Source organism: Gopherus evgoodei, chromosome 3 (genome assembly GCF_007399415.2).
Source record: "Gopherus evgoodei ecotype Sinaloan lineage chromosome 3, rGopEvg1_v1.p, whole genome shotgun sequence".
In the NCBI taxonomy this organism is placed as follows: Eukaryota; Metazoa; Chordata; order Testudines; family Testudinidae; genus Gopherus; species Gopherus evgoodei.
Window position 1 is genome coordinate 26,568,005 of NC_044324.1, and position 16,468 is coordinate 26,584,472.

General features: G+C 42.7%; 1 protein-coding gene across 1 annotated transcript; it reads left to right on the forward strand.

The window, feature by feature from the left end:
• The first annotated feature begins 1,542 nt into the window (after window positions 1-1,542).
• Window positions 1,543-16,122, forward strand: LOC115648145 (WD repeat and coiled-coil-containing protein-like). Its single transcript, XM_030555329.1, has 4 exons — window positions 1,543-1,811; window positions 5,341-7,273; window positions 9,856-9,973; window positions 15,444-16,122. The coding sequence occupies exons 2-4, from the start codon at window positions 5,360-5,362 to the stop codon at window positions 15,713-15,715; spliced, it is 2,304 nt and encodes a 767-aa protein (XP_030411189.1). The 5' UTR covers window positions 1,543-1,811; window positions 5,341-5,359; the 3' UTR covers window positions 15,716-16,122.
• The last annotated feature ends 346 nt before the right edge of the window (window positions 16,123-16,468 follow it).

A 16,468-nucleotide genomic window follows, 5' to 3' on the forward strand; every position in this document is an offset into this window, starting at 1 on the left:
TTCTTCTCATCAATGAGAATTTCCAATTCGTTTTCCTTGTTACTCAGACTCCTAGCACTGGTATAGCATTTATTCTCTTCACATTATTTTCCATGTGGTTTCACTTTGTTCTCGATATGCTGAGTTTGTAATACATTTGCCTTCTTAGCATCCTCCTTTTCTGTTGCCAATTTAAGACCTTTTTGTGTCTGCCAGCACAGATCCCAAAGCAAAGGTGTAACATGCTTCTGGCAACTCACTTAGCAATCAAGTTGCCACATTTTGGATTTGTTCAGGTTTCAAAAGGCTGTAAAGTGTATTCTCTAGACCGGTGGTTCTTAAACTAGGGCCGCCGCTTGTTCAGGGAAAGCCTCTGGTGGGCCAGGCCGGTTTGTTTACCTGCTGCGTCCACAGGTTTGGCTGATCGTGGCTCCCACTGACCGCGGTTCACCACTCCAGGCCAATGGGGGCTGCGGGAAGTGGCATGGGCTGAGGGACGTGCTGGCCGCCCTTCCTGCAACCCCCATTGGCCTGGAGCAGCGAACCGCAGCCAGTAGGAGCCGCAATCAGCTGAACCTGTGGACTTGGCAGGTAAACAAACTGACCCAGCCCACCAGGGGCTTTCCCTGAACAAGCAACGGACCTAGTTTGAGAACCACTGCTCTAGACTGCATTGAAGCAGTCCAGTCAAGAGATGACAAAGTTGCAAGGTTTACAACTGCAGGAAGTGTGGGTAAGACTTAAATGTCTTTATAGAGACCTTAGATGGCTCTATACAAGTACACCTCTACTCTGACATAATGCGACCCAATATAACACAAATTCTGACATAACGTGGTAAAGCAGTGCTCGGGGGCGGGGCGGGAAGGGGGTTTCGCACACCGGCGGATCAAAGCAAGTTCGATATCATATGGTTTCACCTATAACATGGTAAGATTTTTTGGCTCCCGAGGACAGTGTTATATCAAGGTAGAGGTGTATTAAGTAATATTATGACTGAGGATTCAGAACCAAAGATGCTGCATTCCTTATATTCCCCACTTTGAGTTAAAGGTGATCCAAAAAGTGAGAAATAAATCAGATGTGTGTCCTTTTTTGCACTTTTATCGTATGTGAGCTGCAATAACGAAGTGCTGAGGTTGTGTTCAACCCCCAATACTGCACCACCAAGGCTTTCGTGCAGGGACCCTCAGTGTCCTCCTCTCCACGCAGCCCGCGAAGCGCCCATAGGAAACACAGGGAAGTGTGAGGTGCAGGGCAGGCAGTGGCGAGGGCAGGCGCCTTGGCAGGGGAAGAGGGATTCCGGGTTAGGGCTGGTCAGCACATGGAAGGCTGCTACCCCATGGCCAGGCACTGCCCTGGGCTCTGGCACCATCCCCCAGGGGCAGGCAGGTCCCTAGGGCGAGAGCTTCAGGAGAGGAGGCCTGGCCAGGCCCAGCAGCCACTAGACTCTTGTTTGTGTGACAGAACATAGCTCCACCCCGCCCCCTCCAAGAGCCAGAGGGCGGGTTACTGACTCCGGCTCCGCCCCTATGAGTCTACGGGGTTGCCGGAAGGCACGCGCCCGCCCCCATTGCATTCTGGGCGCGGTAGTTTTCCACTATGAGGAGTCCGTTACTAGATCACAGAGCTTCAGGCAGGAGGCTAGAGTGCCGCTAGGGGGCATAGAAACGACGAGGGGTGGGGTAGAGCGTCTACGAGCCCCGAGGCGAGAGACCTGGTTCTACGGTTCAGTCTCACTCCGGCCGGCGCTGGGACCTCGGTCTCCGGGGGCCAGCGCGAGCCTGCGCCGCCATTTCACCCGCTGGGAGCCGGGCCCAGCAGCCGCTCGGGTAAGAGGAGCCGCTGGCGGGCAGGTGCCCCGATGTCCGACCGGTCCCGGGATGCGGCGTGAGCGCGGGGGAAGGAAGAAGCGAGGAGGAAAGCGGGATAATGGGCCCGCGTGAGAGGGAAAGCAGTGCGGGCGGGCCTGCGAAGGGGTGGGGAACAGGAGCTGGGCGGGCGGAGAAAGAAGTGTGGGCGGGCTGGACCGTGTGGGCGTGTAGTTCTGGGTGGGAGGGGCCAAGAGAGAGGAAGCTCCTCCTACTGCCTGCCCATCCCCTGCGGTGGGGGGGCCAGGGGGCTACGAACCTGTCTGTCCGTGCCAGCTCCCCCTGATGCGGCAAGGGATGTAACTGGGCGGAGTGGGGGTGGCCTACTTCAGGGTACAGCCGCGCAGTGCCAGGGCAAGGGGTGTATCTCGCTCAGCACGTGGGCTCCGTCACCACCGCCCCAGCGCCTACAGTCTAAGAAAGCGCTTGTGGGAAAGACCCTTCCTTGCTAGCAGACAGCTCGTTCCCAAGATAGTAACAGTACCTCATTGTAGGCACATGGGCCAGGATCCTTGCAGTAGGACAGGAAAGGTGTTATTGTCTGCTGTTCACAGATTCATGGGGAAATGGAGGCAGAGAAATGTAAAGACTGATACTATCAAACATAACAAGGAGTCCTTGTGGCACATTTATTTGGGCATAAGCTTTCGTGGGCTAGAACCCACTTCATCAGATGCATGAAGTGAAAAACACAGGAGCAAGTATAAATACATGGAAGGATGGGGGTGGCTTTACCAAGCGGGAGGTCAGTCTACCGAGATAAATCAATTAACAGCAGGATACCAAGGGAGGGAAAATAACTTTTGAAGTGGTAAGAGTGACTCATTAGACAGTTGACAAGAAGGTGTGAGTAACAGTGGGGAGAAATTAGTATTGGGGAAATTAAGTTTAGGTTTTGTAATGACTTAACCACTCCTAGTCTTTATTGAGGCCTAAATGTATATTAGGTGGAAGATCACTGTGCAGCTCCCCTCAGGAGACAGACTCAGCAGACTACATGCATCCGATGAAGTGGATTTTAACCCACAAAAGCTGATGCTTAAATAAATTTGTTAGTTTCTCAGGTGCCACAAGTACGCCTCATTCTTTTTGCTGATACAGACTAACATGGCTACCATTCTGAGACTCAGCACTGAGGCCACACCCAACCCTGATACACCGTAAGGACCAGGCCTGCCTCAGAAACACCCCAGGGCCCTTCCCCTCTGTGCTAGATGCATCAGGTGTGGGTAGACAGACTCAGCAAGGCAGGATCCAAGTGCGGAGGGGCTTTGTGTGGGGGGATCCAGATGTAGGTTGAAATGGTTCTGTGTGTGGCAATGTGGGTGCAGGCAGCTCAGTGGGGGTATCTGAGTGTGGGGGAATCTGGAGTCACAGGGGCTTGTTGGGTAGTTCTGGGTGCAATGGTAATGGGACTCTGCAAGGGGTCCAGCTCAAGGTGGTTTGGGTTCAGCAGGGGGTGAGGGTCTGCGGGAGAGTCTTGGACTGAGGGGATCTGGATGCACGGGGGTTGGGCTAATGTAGGAGCAGCTCCCTGTACAGGAATCTCTCCCCCTGCAGCTGAGGAGCGATGGGTATAGGAAGCAGGGTGGGGGAAGGGAGTTTGCAGAGCTTCCTTCAGCTGGGGGAGAAATCTGGGGGTGGGTTTCACCTGGCCCTGGATGCCATGCAAGGGAAGAGAGAGTCCCATTTTCCCCAACCCAGCCAGGACTAGCAGCTGAGCCTGGCACAGGAAAGGAGCCACCGGCCAAGTCTTCCACAGTCCTGCCTCCTCATCAACAGTGATTTACCTCTCTGCTGGCTGCCCTGGGCCCCTGAAACATACTGCTGGGAGGATTGCATGACCGCTCTTGTGGCTTCCCTGTCAGAAAGTCATTTTTCTGCGGGGGAGCAAAGAAATCTGCAGGGGACATAAATTCTGCGCATGCACAGTGGCGCAGAATTCCCCCAGGAGTATTTAGATTCCTGATTTTGGGCTTCCACATTTAAAAATGCTGATCTAAGTTACTTACTCAGGGCTACAGAGTCAGAGCTGGGGATAGAGTACAGAAGTTCCTAATCCTATGTCTTAATCTGTTGGATCATGCTCATTTTTGAAAGAGGCAAAATAAAATCTCACATAATCTGTCTGTATCTTACAATTATACAGTACCATTTATTATGAAGGATGACAGTACAGAAAAGAAAGGGAAGGAGATAAAACAAATTGGCCATTTTTTGTGCTATATTTTTTCAGGTATATTGATAATAGGTGAAAATTTCTTCTTTACCTTCTGCAACAATGTGAAATGTCCATATGGTATAGGTGGCTTGTTATATCTGACTGGGTGTTAGCATCTCTCTTGCAAGAGGTATCTATCAATATCACCTGTCAGAGTTTCCATGTAATTCAGAGTATTTAAGAATGAGTAGCTAGCAGTTTTGGTGTTACTGGTTAATGATGGTCACTTAGCAAGACTGATGGGCTGTGTGTGGGCCGCAAGTTGCCCACCACTGGTCTAAAGCCTGGTCTTCACTAAAAAATTATGTTGGTTTAACTACTTTGGTCAGTTGTGTGACAAATGCACACCCCTGAGCAGAGTACTTAAACCAAGCTAAGTCCTTGTGTAGACAGTGCTAGGATGACAGAAGAATTCTTCTGTTGACTTAGCTACTACCTTTCAGGGAGCTGGATTACCTATGCCAATGGGAGAATCCTTCGTATCAGCATAGGTAGCATCTACATTGAAGCGCTACAGTGGCACAGCTGTGCCGCTGTAGCGTTTTAAATGTGGACAAGCCCTAGGAATACTGTGTAACAAATCATTAAGGTCCCAGTGTTCCCTCTTTATTGGGTGGCCCTAAGTAGAAGAGTGGTGCAAAAGTGGGGAGCACCAGCTTCATGGCATGCTGTCCTAAAGCTACACTCTGGTAGATCTTTCTGGTAGTCTTTGAGAGTTTGCTAATAATGTGGTTTTAACTCTTCTTATTTCTACCTAATAAATATACCATCAAATTATAAATAAAATACATTATTTTCCTGACTGACCCCGCTCTAGTTAATTCATGGGCAATTATACCCTCTGAGGAAGAAGCAAAGCAGGCCTCCTTTGGCTGTCTGACTTGCAGGGTAGGAAGAGAATTGTACAGGCTGGAAAAACCCTGGTCAGGAGGGAAATGCGGATCTCCATCCAGGAGAGGTGAAAACTGGGGACTTGAAGGCTGAGAGCGAGTGGCCTTGCTGGACCACAGAAGGATAATACAGGTGCAGTTGTCCTGAACTGTGACACATGGAGTTTAGTGAGAATATCAACACTGCCCCCAGGACAGATACATATACTATAAAATGTACTGCAAGGAACCAATGCTGCATTGGCCTGATTATATACGTTAGATGACTTAGTGTTTTTTTCCCCATCTCTGACTTACCTGATTCAGTATAATGCAGTTAACTGCAGAGTTGTGATCAGAGTCTCTAGACTAATGTATCACTTGTTTTTAATAATTACAGATGCCTCTCATTAGAAAAAATGGAGCTGGGAAAAGGAAAACTTCTGAGAACTGGCCTTAATGCTTTGTATCAGGCAATCCACCCTGTGCATGGTATTGCCTGGACGGATGGGAAGCAGGTGATACTGACTGCTTTACACCTTCACAATGGAGAACCAAAGTTTGGTGACTCGAGTGTTATTGGTCAGTTTGAACATGTTCATGGACTTTACTGGGGCCCATATGCTACAGACATCACGACTCTGCTTGCTGTTCAGCATAAAAAGCACATCACTATTTGGCAGCTGAACTATAACATCTCACAAAAGAATAAACTCTTGGTTTCTCAGATCTGTGAAACTGGTGAGCCATTTCCAGTGCTTCCCCAGGGCTGTGTGTGGCATCCAAAGAAAGAGATCTTGGCTGTGCTTACTACACGGGATGCCTCAGTTTTACACTCGGTTCGTCGCAACAACTCCAGAATTAAAGCTGATATAAAAGGTAGTGGTCTCATCCACTGCGCTTGTTGGACTAAGGAAGGCAATCGCTTAGTAGTTGCTATAGGCAGTGCCCTTCATTCCTATATATGGGATGATGCTCAGAAAACTTTAAATGCTTGTGTGTTTTGCCCCGTATTTGATGTGGGAGGCTACATCTGTGCTGTAGAAGCTACTTTGGATTCCCAAGTTGCTGTTGCTACTGAGCTTCCGTTAGATAAGATCTGTGGCTTAAATTCAGGTATTGCATTTGAAGTCCCAGCTGGTGGTGAAACAAATTATTTTCCTTCACCGTCTACCATATTATGTGGTGATGAAGAATTCTCCATAGATGTGGGGGGGAAATCACTAGACTCAGAAAAATCTATGCCCATTGTTTCAGTACCATCTCCTTCATCAGCTCCTGTGGATCTAACCCATATCCTTTCCAGCAAACAAAGACTTAGTTCCAGTCCTCTTATCCATCTTAAGCACAAGGACTACCTAACAGGAAGCGGCCAGGACTCTTCACACCTGATCTTGGTGACTTTTGAAAGAAAGGTTACTACTACCAGAAAAGTGAGCATCCCAGGCATTCTGGTCCCCGACATAATGGCTTTTGATCATAAAACTCATACTGTGTCAGTAGCCTCCAATACTTGTAACATTATTTTGGTCTATTCTTTGACTTCATCCCATTTACCCAATATTCAACAAATTCAGCTTGAGAAAAGTGAAAGACCAAAGGGCTTATGCTTCCTGACCGATAAATTGTTATTGATTTTAGTTGGAAAGCAGAAATTCACAGACCCTGCATTTCTGCCATCTTCAAGATCAGACAAGTATGTCATCCGTTTGATGATCAAAGAAATAATATTTGAAGAGGGTTCTTCAGCATCTGCAGGAACTAGTGGTAACTCCAGTTTGAATGCCTTTTTGAACATGCCTGTGAAAAGAGAGCCACCAGAAATTCTCTGTACAGAAGTTCATCCTCTAAGCAGTGGACTCCTGATACCAGGTCATGCTATTATTCAGTCTCCTAGTAGCAGAAGAAAACTTATTGAAGAAATTAAAAGCCCTACTTATGAGCAACGCCTGTTGTCAAGTGTGAGAGATGTTGAAGAAAGAAAGATTTCCATGGCTATTCCTCCAGCTCTGGAAACTTTGGACGTTGAACCAATTAATCGATCATTGGCCCTGCATGGGCTTAGAACACCTACTGCATTTTCTAACAGACCAGCATCTCCAAAAGGGCAGACGGACGTAGTTCCAGAAATTTCAAATTCTCCTAAAAGTGACATTCTGCTAGATGAAAAAGAAGCAAGTTATTTATCTAAGAACATAGAAAAATTATGTAGCAATTTTACAGAAGTACAGCATCACCTTTCTGAGCTAACAGAACTTCTAAATTCCAGAAAGAAATTTCTTCCAGCATACCCATCTTCTCAGGAGCCCTCTTTTATTAACATCACTTATCAGGTAAGATTAATGCTGAAAGCTCAGTGTAAAATCTGTGGCCATATATTTTAAGATTATAGATACCTTTAAAATGTATAGCTCTGCAAGAGTCTTGTTCCAGATTATGCCCAGTAAGGCCCCAGTCCTGCAAACAGTTGTTCATGTGCTGAACTTTACACGTGAAAAATCCCATTATGTTCAGTTGGGTTTAATTAGGGCCTTAATTTCTATGTGGTGTAATAAGGATTGGGGCTTTAATTCCTATGCAGAAAAGATGTTTTATCAGCTTGTATACCAGTCCCTATCTATGGTCATGATGCTAACGGAATTGTCTGTTGTCAGATTTCGCTGATATGAAATAAAAAAAGATTAAAATATTTGATATCATGAGATTTTAAACTAAAAATATTGCCATTTCACAAGTATATTGCTTCAGTGTTTTTCATCCAAACTTTATTTTCATCACTGGTGCATGCAGTGCACATAGGGCCATATTTTAAAAAAAAAAGTGAAGATAATGTTATAGTTTAACTATTAATAGGATTCAATGGTTCCATTATTCTACAGATTTTAAACAATATAAATTGTATGATTTCTCTATTAATGACTGTCTGCTACTCACTACCCACACCTTCTTACTTATGCTCATATCCTACAGCCAGATCCAGGCCCCTGTACCTTTGTGGATTCCCATTTACTTCAGTGCATGGGTCCACATATACCCATTCAGTTACAGGATCAGGGCCTTCTGATGAAGTTATATTAAGTTCTAGTGCACTTTCCATATTTAAAAAGAAATGCTTTTCGTATCTAAAAATTCTAGGCAATTAAGTCTACTCACATGGATGGCAACTTTTAGTTGCTACCCTCATTAAATTTTTAAGAGTTTAAACAATTGTTGGGATCCAGAACCAGAGATTTACTTTATCTATCTGAAATTGAAATTGAAATCTAACCAGTTGAGTTGTACCTATGCAAAGGGGTTGCACAACTTTAACTAAGTATACAATGTGTCCTGTCGATCCTTCTTCACATATAATTTATGAGAAGGAAAGAACTTAGTTTGCCCTTCAGATCACAGGTTTAGTGTGAAACCTATCAGTTAGAAAGTATAACGTTTTACCAGTAAAATGAGAATATTTACTATAGAAATCATTGACACAATAAACATGAATCACCACACTATCATGTTTACAGTCAATTGCTACTCAGATTCATCCAAACCTAAACTATCTGAGCACTGCCAGATTGCAGATTTAAGGAACGCCAACAATGAAGGAATGATGGTTTTCTTCTTCCCTGTTCCCCGACCCCAGGCAATGAAATGGCTTTGTGGGGCAGTGGCAGCTAGATAAACAACTCTTGTACACCTCCAAGCTCCCCCGTGAAATGTAACTGAACTGTTTTTTCAGTATGAGTTCTTCGACAGCACAGAAGAGAGGACAGGATTCGCCTCATAATGTTTGCCCTGCCAGAGACGTTAAGGGTTCTCGGGGAATTCTTATAAGTGCTCTGGCTATTTTATGTAGGATAAAATTACATTCACTCACAGTACATAGCCTTGATAATGACTTATCTTCTGGGTAGATTTAAAAACCCGTTCACCTGCCATGTGGGAGACATGTTCTGAAGACTGTATTTGGGCAGTGGTACTTACAGGTAGACTAGACTACATTCAGTCTGAGGCCTGGTCCACACTACAGCGTTAAATCGATTTAACGCTGTACCCGTCCACACTACAGGGCACTTAAAATCGGATTTCTGTACTCCTGCTCAACGAGAGGAGTAACCCTAAAAGAGATATTACTACATCGATTTAGGATTAGTGTGGATGGAAATCGAAGTTATTGGTCCCATTCTTTTACTGAGCTACCCAGAGTGCACCGCTCTGGAAATCGATGGTAGCCTGGGACCATGGACGCACAGCACCGAAGTAATGTGCCCTAGTGTGGACGCGTAAAATCGATTTTATAAAATCTGTTTTATAAAATCGATTTTATTAATTTCGATTTTACTCTGTAGTGTGGACGTGGCCTTAGAGAGTGCACAGCGAGGGGGGTTTACAAACAAATAAATTCATGAGGTTTTTAAAAAGTCAGTGAAAACAATTGTTTGGGTTTAAACATTTTTCCCCTATGGTATGTGCTACACAAACCTTGCGGCATTTGAAGAAGAAAGGGAAACTGACTGTAAATAAAGTCAGTTTAGTTACAAAAAGGCATACATTGAAAGTTGCCAATAAACAAATATTAACAAAAACAGCAACAAAAAATTGGGCTAAGTGAGGATGAACTCTTACCACTGGTTCCATGTCAGGCATGTGGCATGATCTCTCATCCTCCACCCACATGCACACTAACCTTATATTGTAGTTACTTTGCTGCCATTGCTCACTGATGTTTTCATCATAAGTAAAGGGATTTCAGACCATAACCCTTGCAAACTGGTTGGTACAGACAAATGTAGTAGTTGATTTTTGCAAATGGTATTATTGTTGAAAACAAATCCGTGTGATGGTGTTTTGATGAAACTGTCATATTTTAATAGCTCTGTAACTAAAACACACTCAGCTATATCTAATGGTTTCTTCCTTGTATCTACAGAAGCAGCTTTCTGGAAGTGGGGTAGATGAAAGGCGAGCTGTTATTCTGTGTGATGGTAAACTCCGTCTTAGTATAGTTCAGCAGATTTTCAGTCTCTCTCTTGTTGAAATGCAACATGGTAAGTTCTGTTCATCCAATACAATTAAGTACAGATATGTGACATTCTCAATTTGCATTAGCAACAAATATAGTCTTATTTAGAAAAAAGACAAGGTGTAAAACAATTAAAAGATATTTAAAACATACCCAATTTATGTTCTTGTATTAAAATTAGTTCTTTTTTACCTAAAATCTAGATTTTCTGTCCAAAGCTTTGTTGTGTTCATTTGCTTTTGTTTAGCTAACAGGTGGAGGTGCAGGAAAATCATATTTATCCCATTTTTTTTAATTCAGACTTTGTGGCATTTACAAAGAGAATTCTGACTGACAGGTCTGGTTGTCTGAATTAATCATTTCTAAGAATCCCTGTTTTATGTCTTATCAAAAATTTTAACCTGTCAAGTTCATTATCTACTCTTGTATAACCAAATTTTGTAATTCTTTTTTAACACAGCAAAGGCAGATTTGGGGATTTTGTTATGCTTATTTTTCTGTTTGACAATGGCTGGAGAAATCAATCTTACATTATTGTTTTTTTCCTTCTCTGCCGTTATCCACTCACCCTACACATACCCCACATCCAACCTGATGTTTTGTTTGTGGCAAAGATATAAAACATACTGTCATGGTATAATTCCCCACTCTGAACCTTAGCGTCCAGAAGATGGGGTACCAGCATGAATTCCTCTAAGCTCAATTACCAGCTTAGTACTTGTAGCACTGCCACCAACCAGGAATTCCAGTGCCTGGTACACTCTGGTCCCCCCAAAACCTTGCCCGGGGACCCCCAAGACCCAGTCCCTCTGGATCTGAACACAAGGAAAGTAAACCCTTTCCCTCACCGTTGCCTCTCCCAGGCTTCCCCTCCCTGGGTTACCCTGGAAGATCACTGTGATTCAAACTCCTTGAATCTTAAAACAGAGAGGAAAATTCACCTTCCCCCCTCCTTCTCTCTCCCCCTCCCAGACTCTCCCTGATAGACAAAGTAATCCTAACACAGAGAGAAAATTAACCTCTCTGTCCTCCTTCCCTCCTTTCTCCCCACCAATTCCCTGGTGGATCCAGACCCAGTCCCCTGGGGTCTCACCAGAATAAAAAAAACAATCAGGTTCTTAAACAAGAAAAGCTTTTAATTAAAGAAAGAAAAAACAGTAAAAATTATCTTTGTAAATTTAAGATGGAATATGTTACAGGGTCTTTCAGCTATAGACACTGGGAATACCCTCCCAGCCTAAGTATACAAATACAAATTAAAATCCTTTCAGCAAAATACAAATTTGAACTTCTTCCAGCCAAATACACATTTGCAAATAAAGAAAACAAACATAAGCCTAACTTGCCTTATCTACCTAGTACTCACTATTCTGAACTTATAAGAGCCTGTATCGGAGAGATTGGAGAGAAACCTCGTTGCACGTCTGGTCCCTCTGAGCCCCCCGAGTGAACAACAACCAAAAACTAACAGCACACACACAAACTTCCCTCCCTCAAGATTTGAAAGTATCCTGCCCCCTGATTGGTCCTCTGGTCAGGTTACAGGCAGGCTCACTGATCTTGTTAACCCTTTACAGGCAAAAGAGATATGAAGTACTCCTGTTTCATTAACTCATCTGTTTATGACACATACATCTTTGAAATATGAAATGTTTATCTGCTGGAAATGTTCTGTACAGTATTTTCCAACAAGTAGAGTTTAACACCTGCAAGAAAAGTCCATTGGCATGTTAAAGACGGAGGCTACTGCTTCATACTTTCAGAAGTACTGATTTTTCAGTACATGGTGGTTAGAGTTCAGATGTGTTTTATATTCCTATGACTAGATAAAATCATTATGCATCATTCACCAGTGCCTACGTTCTAGGAAAGATTATTAATACAATTTTGTTATTATATAGCACCTTTAATACTGAGAGATTAAAAAAAACAACTTTATACTGTAGAAAAAGTTATTTCTTCAGCCACCACTGAAATGCAGCCACCTCTCTGGTGAAACATGGTGATTATTGAACAGCACACAGGCGTTTATCCCAAGTCCATTAGGGAAAAGCAGACTAATTTTGGAAATGCAGCATCTAATTACCTGAACTGAAATTTGTCCAGGACAGTGAGATTAACATAATTTCTTTTACAAGAAGGCCCATGGAATCTTTAATAACCACCAGTGGCTAGGGCCTCTATTTTATGTCTTTTCAAAAAGGCATGATTAGTTATATTGTCTAAAGTTCCTTTTTTTTCAGTAGAAAAAAATCATGGTTTTTGTCATTTTTTATATGAACATCAGTAATATTATTGGCTATATTACTCATACGAGTAGTAATATCTTCAAATTCCTAAATTGTAAAGTGAGGTTCAAATGAGGTATTAAGCATAAGATTAAAGTTCATGTGATTTTAAACTATAATCTTCTTGTGCCATTTCTTGCAATGTATTACATAATAGAACTAAGTGGAGCTGCTGGGAAATGTGCTTACTGAACTAACTTTTTTTTTTTTCAAATCAGTTTTATTTTGTGATTGCAAAAGTGATGAGATAAAATATGAGAAGACTTGCTTATTGGATGTGAAAATTAGCAAAAGTATACACCTCTGATCCAATAACATTTTTAGAGTTTGAAAGCATGTAGGTAGTATAACACTAATAAGAATACTACATGAAATAGCAACAGGTCCAGAGATTTGGAACTTGAAGAATTTTTCCCTTCTGAAATTATTTAAATTCATTATATTGAAACCATATGGCTAGAAGCAGCACAAGTGTGCGTGTGTGTGTGTGCCTGTGTGTGTGTGCGCATAAACAATCTATCTGTTGGTTTTTATTACATTAATTTGAAATTTTCTTTTAAACCTAGTATCAGAGGGGTAGCCGTGTTAGTCTGGATCTGTAAAAGCAGCAAAGAATCCTGTGGCACCTTATAGACTAACAGACGTTTTGGAGCATGAGCTTTCGTGGGTGAATACCCACTTCGTCAGATAAGTGGGTATTCACCCACGAAAGCTCATGCTCCAAAACGTTTGTTAGTCTATAAGGTGCCATAGGATTCTTTGCTGCTTTTAAACCTAAGAACTGAAATGAAAGTGGCTGATTTTTTTCAGCATAGTACATTATGTGCATATCTTTGTTACGGGTGTCTGTGTAACACCTTATAAAATAAATCTTTATGGAAATGTCTAAGCATATCACAGTATCTAATAAAAATCTTTTAGCTACTGGTCGCATTTGTCACTGCCAGTGTATATAGGGAAATCTTTAGTCATGTTTAAATAGTAACATTGCTTTCCAAATCACTAGCTACATACAGTAAATGATTGTTTCACTAGTATTGCCATATCCAATTTGAATTGGATGGGGTGGGTGATGAAATTGCTCTGTAAAGATTTATTAATTCTGTTTGTTGACCTGATTGTTAGGTTGTTTAAGAACATAAGAATGGCCATATTGGGTCAGACCAATGGTTCGTATAGCTTATTATCCTGTCTTTCAACAGTGGACAGCGCCAGATGCTTCAGAGTGAATGAACAGAACAAGGCAATTATTGAGTGAACCATCCCCTGTAGTCTAATCCCAGCATCTGGCAGTCAGAGCATTAGGGACACCCAGAGCATGGAGTTGCATCCATGACTGTCCTGGCTAATAGCCATTGTTGGATCTATCCTTCATGGACTTCATTGTTTTTTTGAACCCAGTTATACTTTTGGCTTTCACAACATCCCCTGGAATGAGTTACTCCTGAGGGAATTCTGCATCACTGCGCAATTTGCACAGAATTAGATGTTCTGTGCAGAATTTCCTTTTCTCCTTATAGAAATGTGCTGGCTGCCACTGGGGCTGCTGGACAGAGTAGAGCCTGGCTCGCAAATAGAAGACACTGCTGGAGGGAGGGAGGGGAAGGGGGAGCTGGAGAGTTCCTGGCAGCTGCAGTTCCTAGCATGCCCTGGAGGAAGGAGGTAGCATGCAGGAAATGCAGTACAAGCCCAGGACCCAGCATCAGTCTGTTTCTCTCTCTCTCTGGATTTCTGGGTGGTAGGAAGTGCTAGTGTCTTGGCTGAGGTGGTGCCCTGCAGTTGGGCTCTGGGGAGTTTGGGGTGTGGATGTCTGGCTGAGGATGCCCCGCAGCTGGGCTCTATGTGGGAGGGGTTGAGAGTATCTGGGCTGGGGGATGCCCTGCAGCTGGGCTTGCGGGGTGGGGGAGGCACATCCCACAGGTAGGCTCTTGGAGGAGGGGACAGAGAAACAGGAACTGGGTTGTCATAGGGTTTTTTTTCACTCTTTACTCCAGGGGCAATTTTTGTTGTCTGAATTGTTACAGACATAGTTGCTGACAGGTATTTTGAAATAAATTATCAAAATAATTGAAACTAGTTTGATTTATATAGTGTTATTCAGACAAATAAAATATGCAGAATTTTGCAGATTTTTAATTTTTTTGGTGGAGAATTTTTAATTTGTTGGCACAGAATTCACTCAGGAATAAATGAGTTCCACAGGTTGACTATGTGTTGTGTGAAGAAGTACTTCCTTATATTTGTTTTAAACCTTCTGCCCAGTAATTTTGTTGGGCGACCCCTGATTCTTGTGTTACACTTCCTTAATGCACTCTCTCCACACCATTTATGATATTCATAGACCTTTATCGTATCCCCTCTTAGTTGTCTCCTTTCTAAACTCAACAGCCCCAGTCTGGTTAACCTCTGTTTAAGTGGAAGCTGTTCCATACCCTTAATCAGTTTTTGTTGCACTTCTCTGCACAGACAGCCCCAAGGGAGGAATTATAGGTGCCAAACCCAGTCAGACCTGCTGGTAACCACAGTTGATACCGAGAGTACTATGGCTCATGTCTTGGTGTAAGAGTGGGAGAATTGTAGAATTCCGCCCAGGGACAGATAAATGCAAAAGGCCTGACAACAGAGAGGCTGCACTCAGAGTGACCAGAAGGCTAGCCCTTTATCCAGGGTGGGGCTTTGATGCCAAATTGGGGGTTGAGTTGAGTTTTACTTAAAATATTAACTCAAATGTCAAAACTATAGTATGCTGTTCATCTTATTTAGCTCTGTTGGCACTAAATATTGGCTTGACCTCTGAATATTTCATTTGAACAGGAGACCAGAAAAGAAAAAGGCACGTCTGGATCTCATTGTTCAGAATTTCATTCCCATTCCTAATCTGAAGTTGTGTCAAGATATATGTGTTGTAGCTGTGGCTTCTGGTGGGAAAGTTGGTCTGAGAGAACTGGCTTTTGCACAACTGTTGTCAGATTGTCAGTCAGTAGCATATTACACAACAATACATGGTTTTTCTTTCAGAGAAAATCCAATTTATCTCACCTCTAGACTTAGCTAGAAAAAACACTAAACATTCATTTCTTGTTAAATTCAATTTTCAGATTGTGTTGCATCAAAGGGTCAGTATTTGGTAATATTATTTATGCCTAAAATATACTGAGTTGCAAAAAAAAGTATTGTTAATAAATAGATATTTTAATGTCCTCATAGGTTCAACCTGGATTGTTCTCACAACTGATAGTGAAGGCTTTGTTCCATTAACATTCGGATCCATGCAGGAGATATCCATAAGAGATGCCAGTTCAAAAGGCTATAGCACCCATTCTTCCAAAACTTTGGATATCATCAGTTCTACAGAAGGGTATAGACCCATTTCTTCCGAAAGTCTGGATATCACAAGTTCTTTGGAAGTCTTGAGAGAACATTCTTCTAAAAGTCTAGACACCAGCAGCTCTTCAGAACAGTCAACCAGTAAAACGTAACTTTGAATTAAGATGGTATTAGCTGTTACAGTTGGACAGTTTTTAAATCATTGTCACACAGGACGGGCTCCTTTACATAACTGTCTGTATATTATAATTGATACATCTGTTGAGTTTTTCTTGTAACTAGATCTTGTTGGGTTCATCACTCGATAAATCTTGTCTCTTATTTATTTGGCCCTCTTTACACCAAGTTTGGAAACTAGCACTCTTTTACTGAGCAATGTGTGTTTTTTAAACATTTTTTTTTGTTTGCTAGAAATCATAGACCGGGCCTTTGTGTCTGTGGCTGGACATCTGGCTTTCTGCAAGGTTCAGAAAAAGGGCTTCCTTATTATCCTGCCTCTGATTTGTTTATGGTTTTAAATTACAGGAGAACTCACAGAATAAAAAATAAGTAGACAGTTCTGCCTTTTCTTTTCTTTATGGGAGACAAAAAAAAACCCAAACTGGTGGTCAGATCCTGAAGTCCTCACACTTTTTTTATTCAGAAACTCTGAAGACAAGTTGCCTTAGGTACACAAGAAAATTTTATACCTCTTTTCCAACAGTGCTGATAATGGTATAAGCACCAGCATAACAGGGTTTGGGCATATTTATCATGTCATGAAAATTTGAGCCCTTTTCATGCTAGCACTTGCATCTGTACTAGCACTCGTATAGTTATACTGTTTCTGAAAAGCAGGTACAAATGTTTCTAGGGTTGGCTTGTAAACAGTGAGTCTGAGATATGTACTATTTCACTCCTATCCC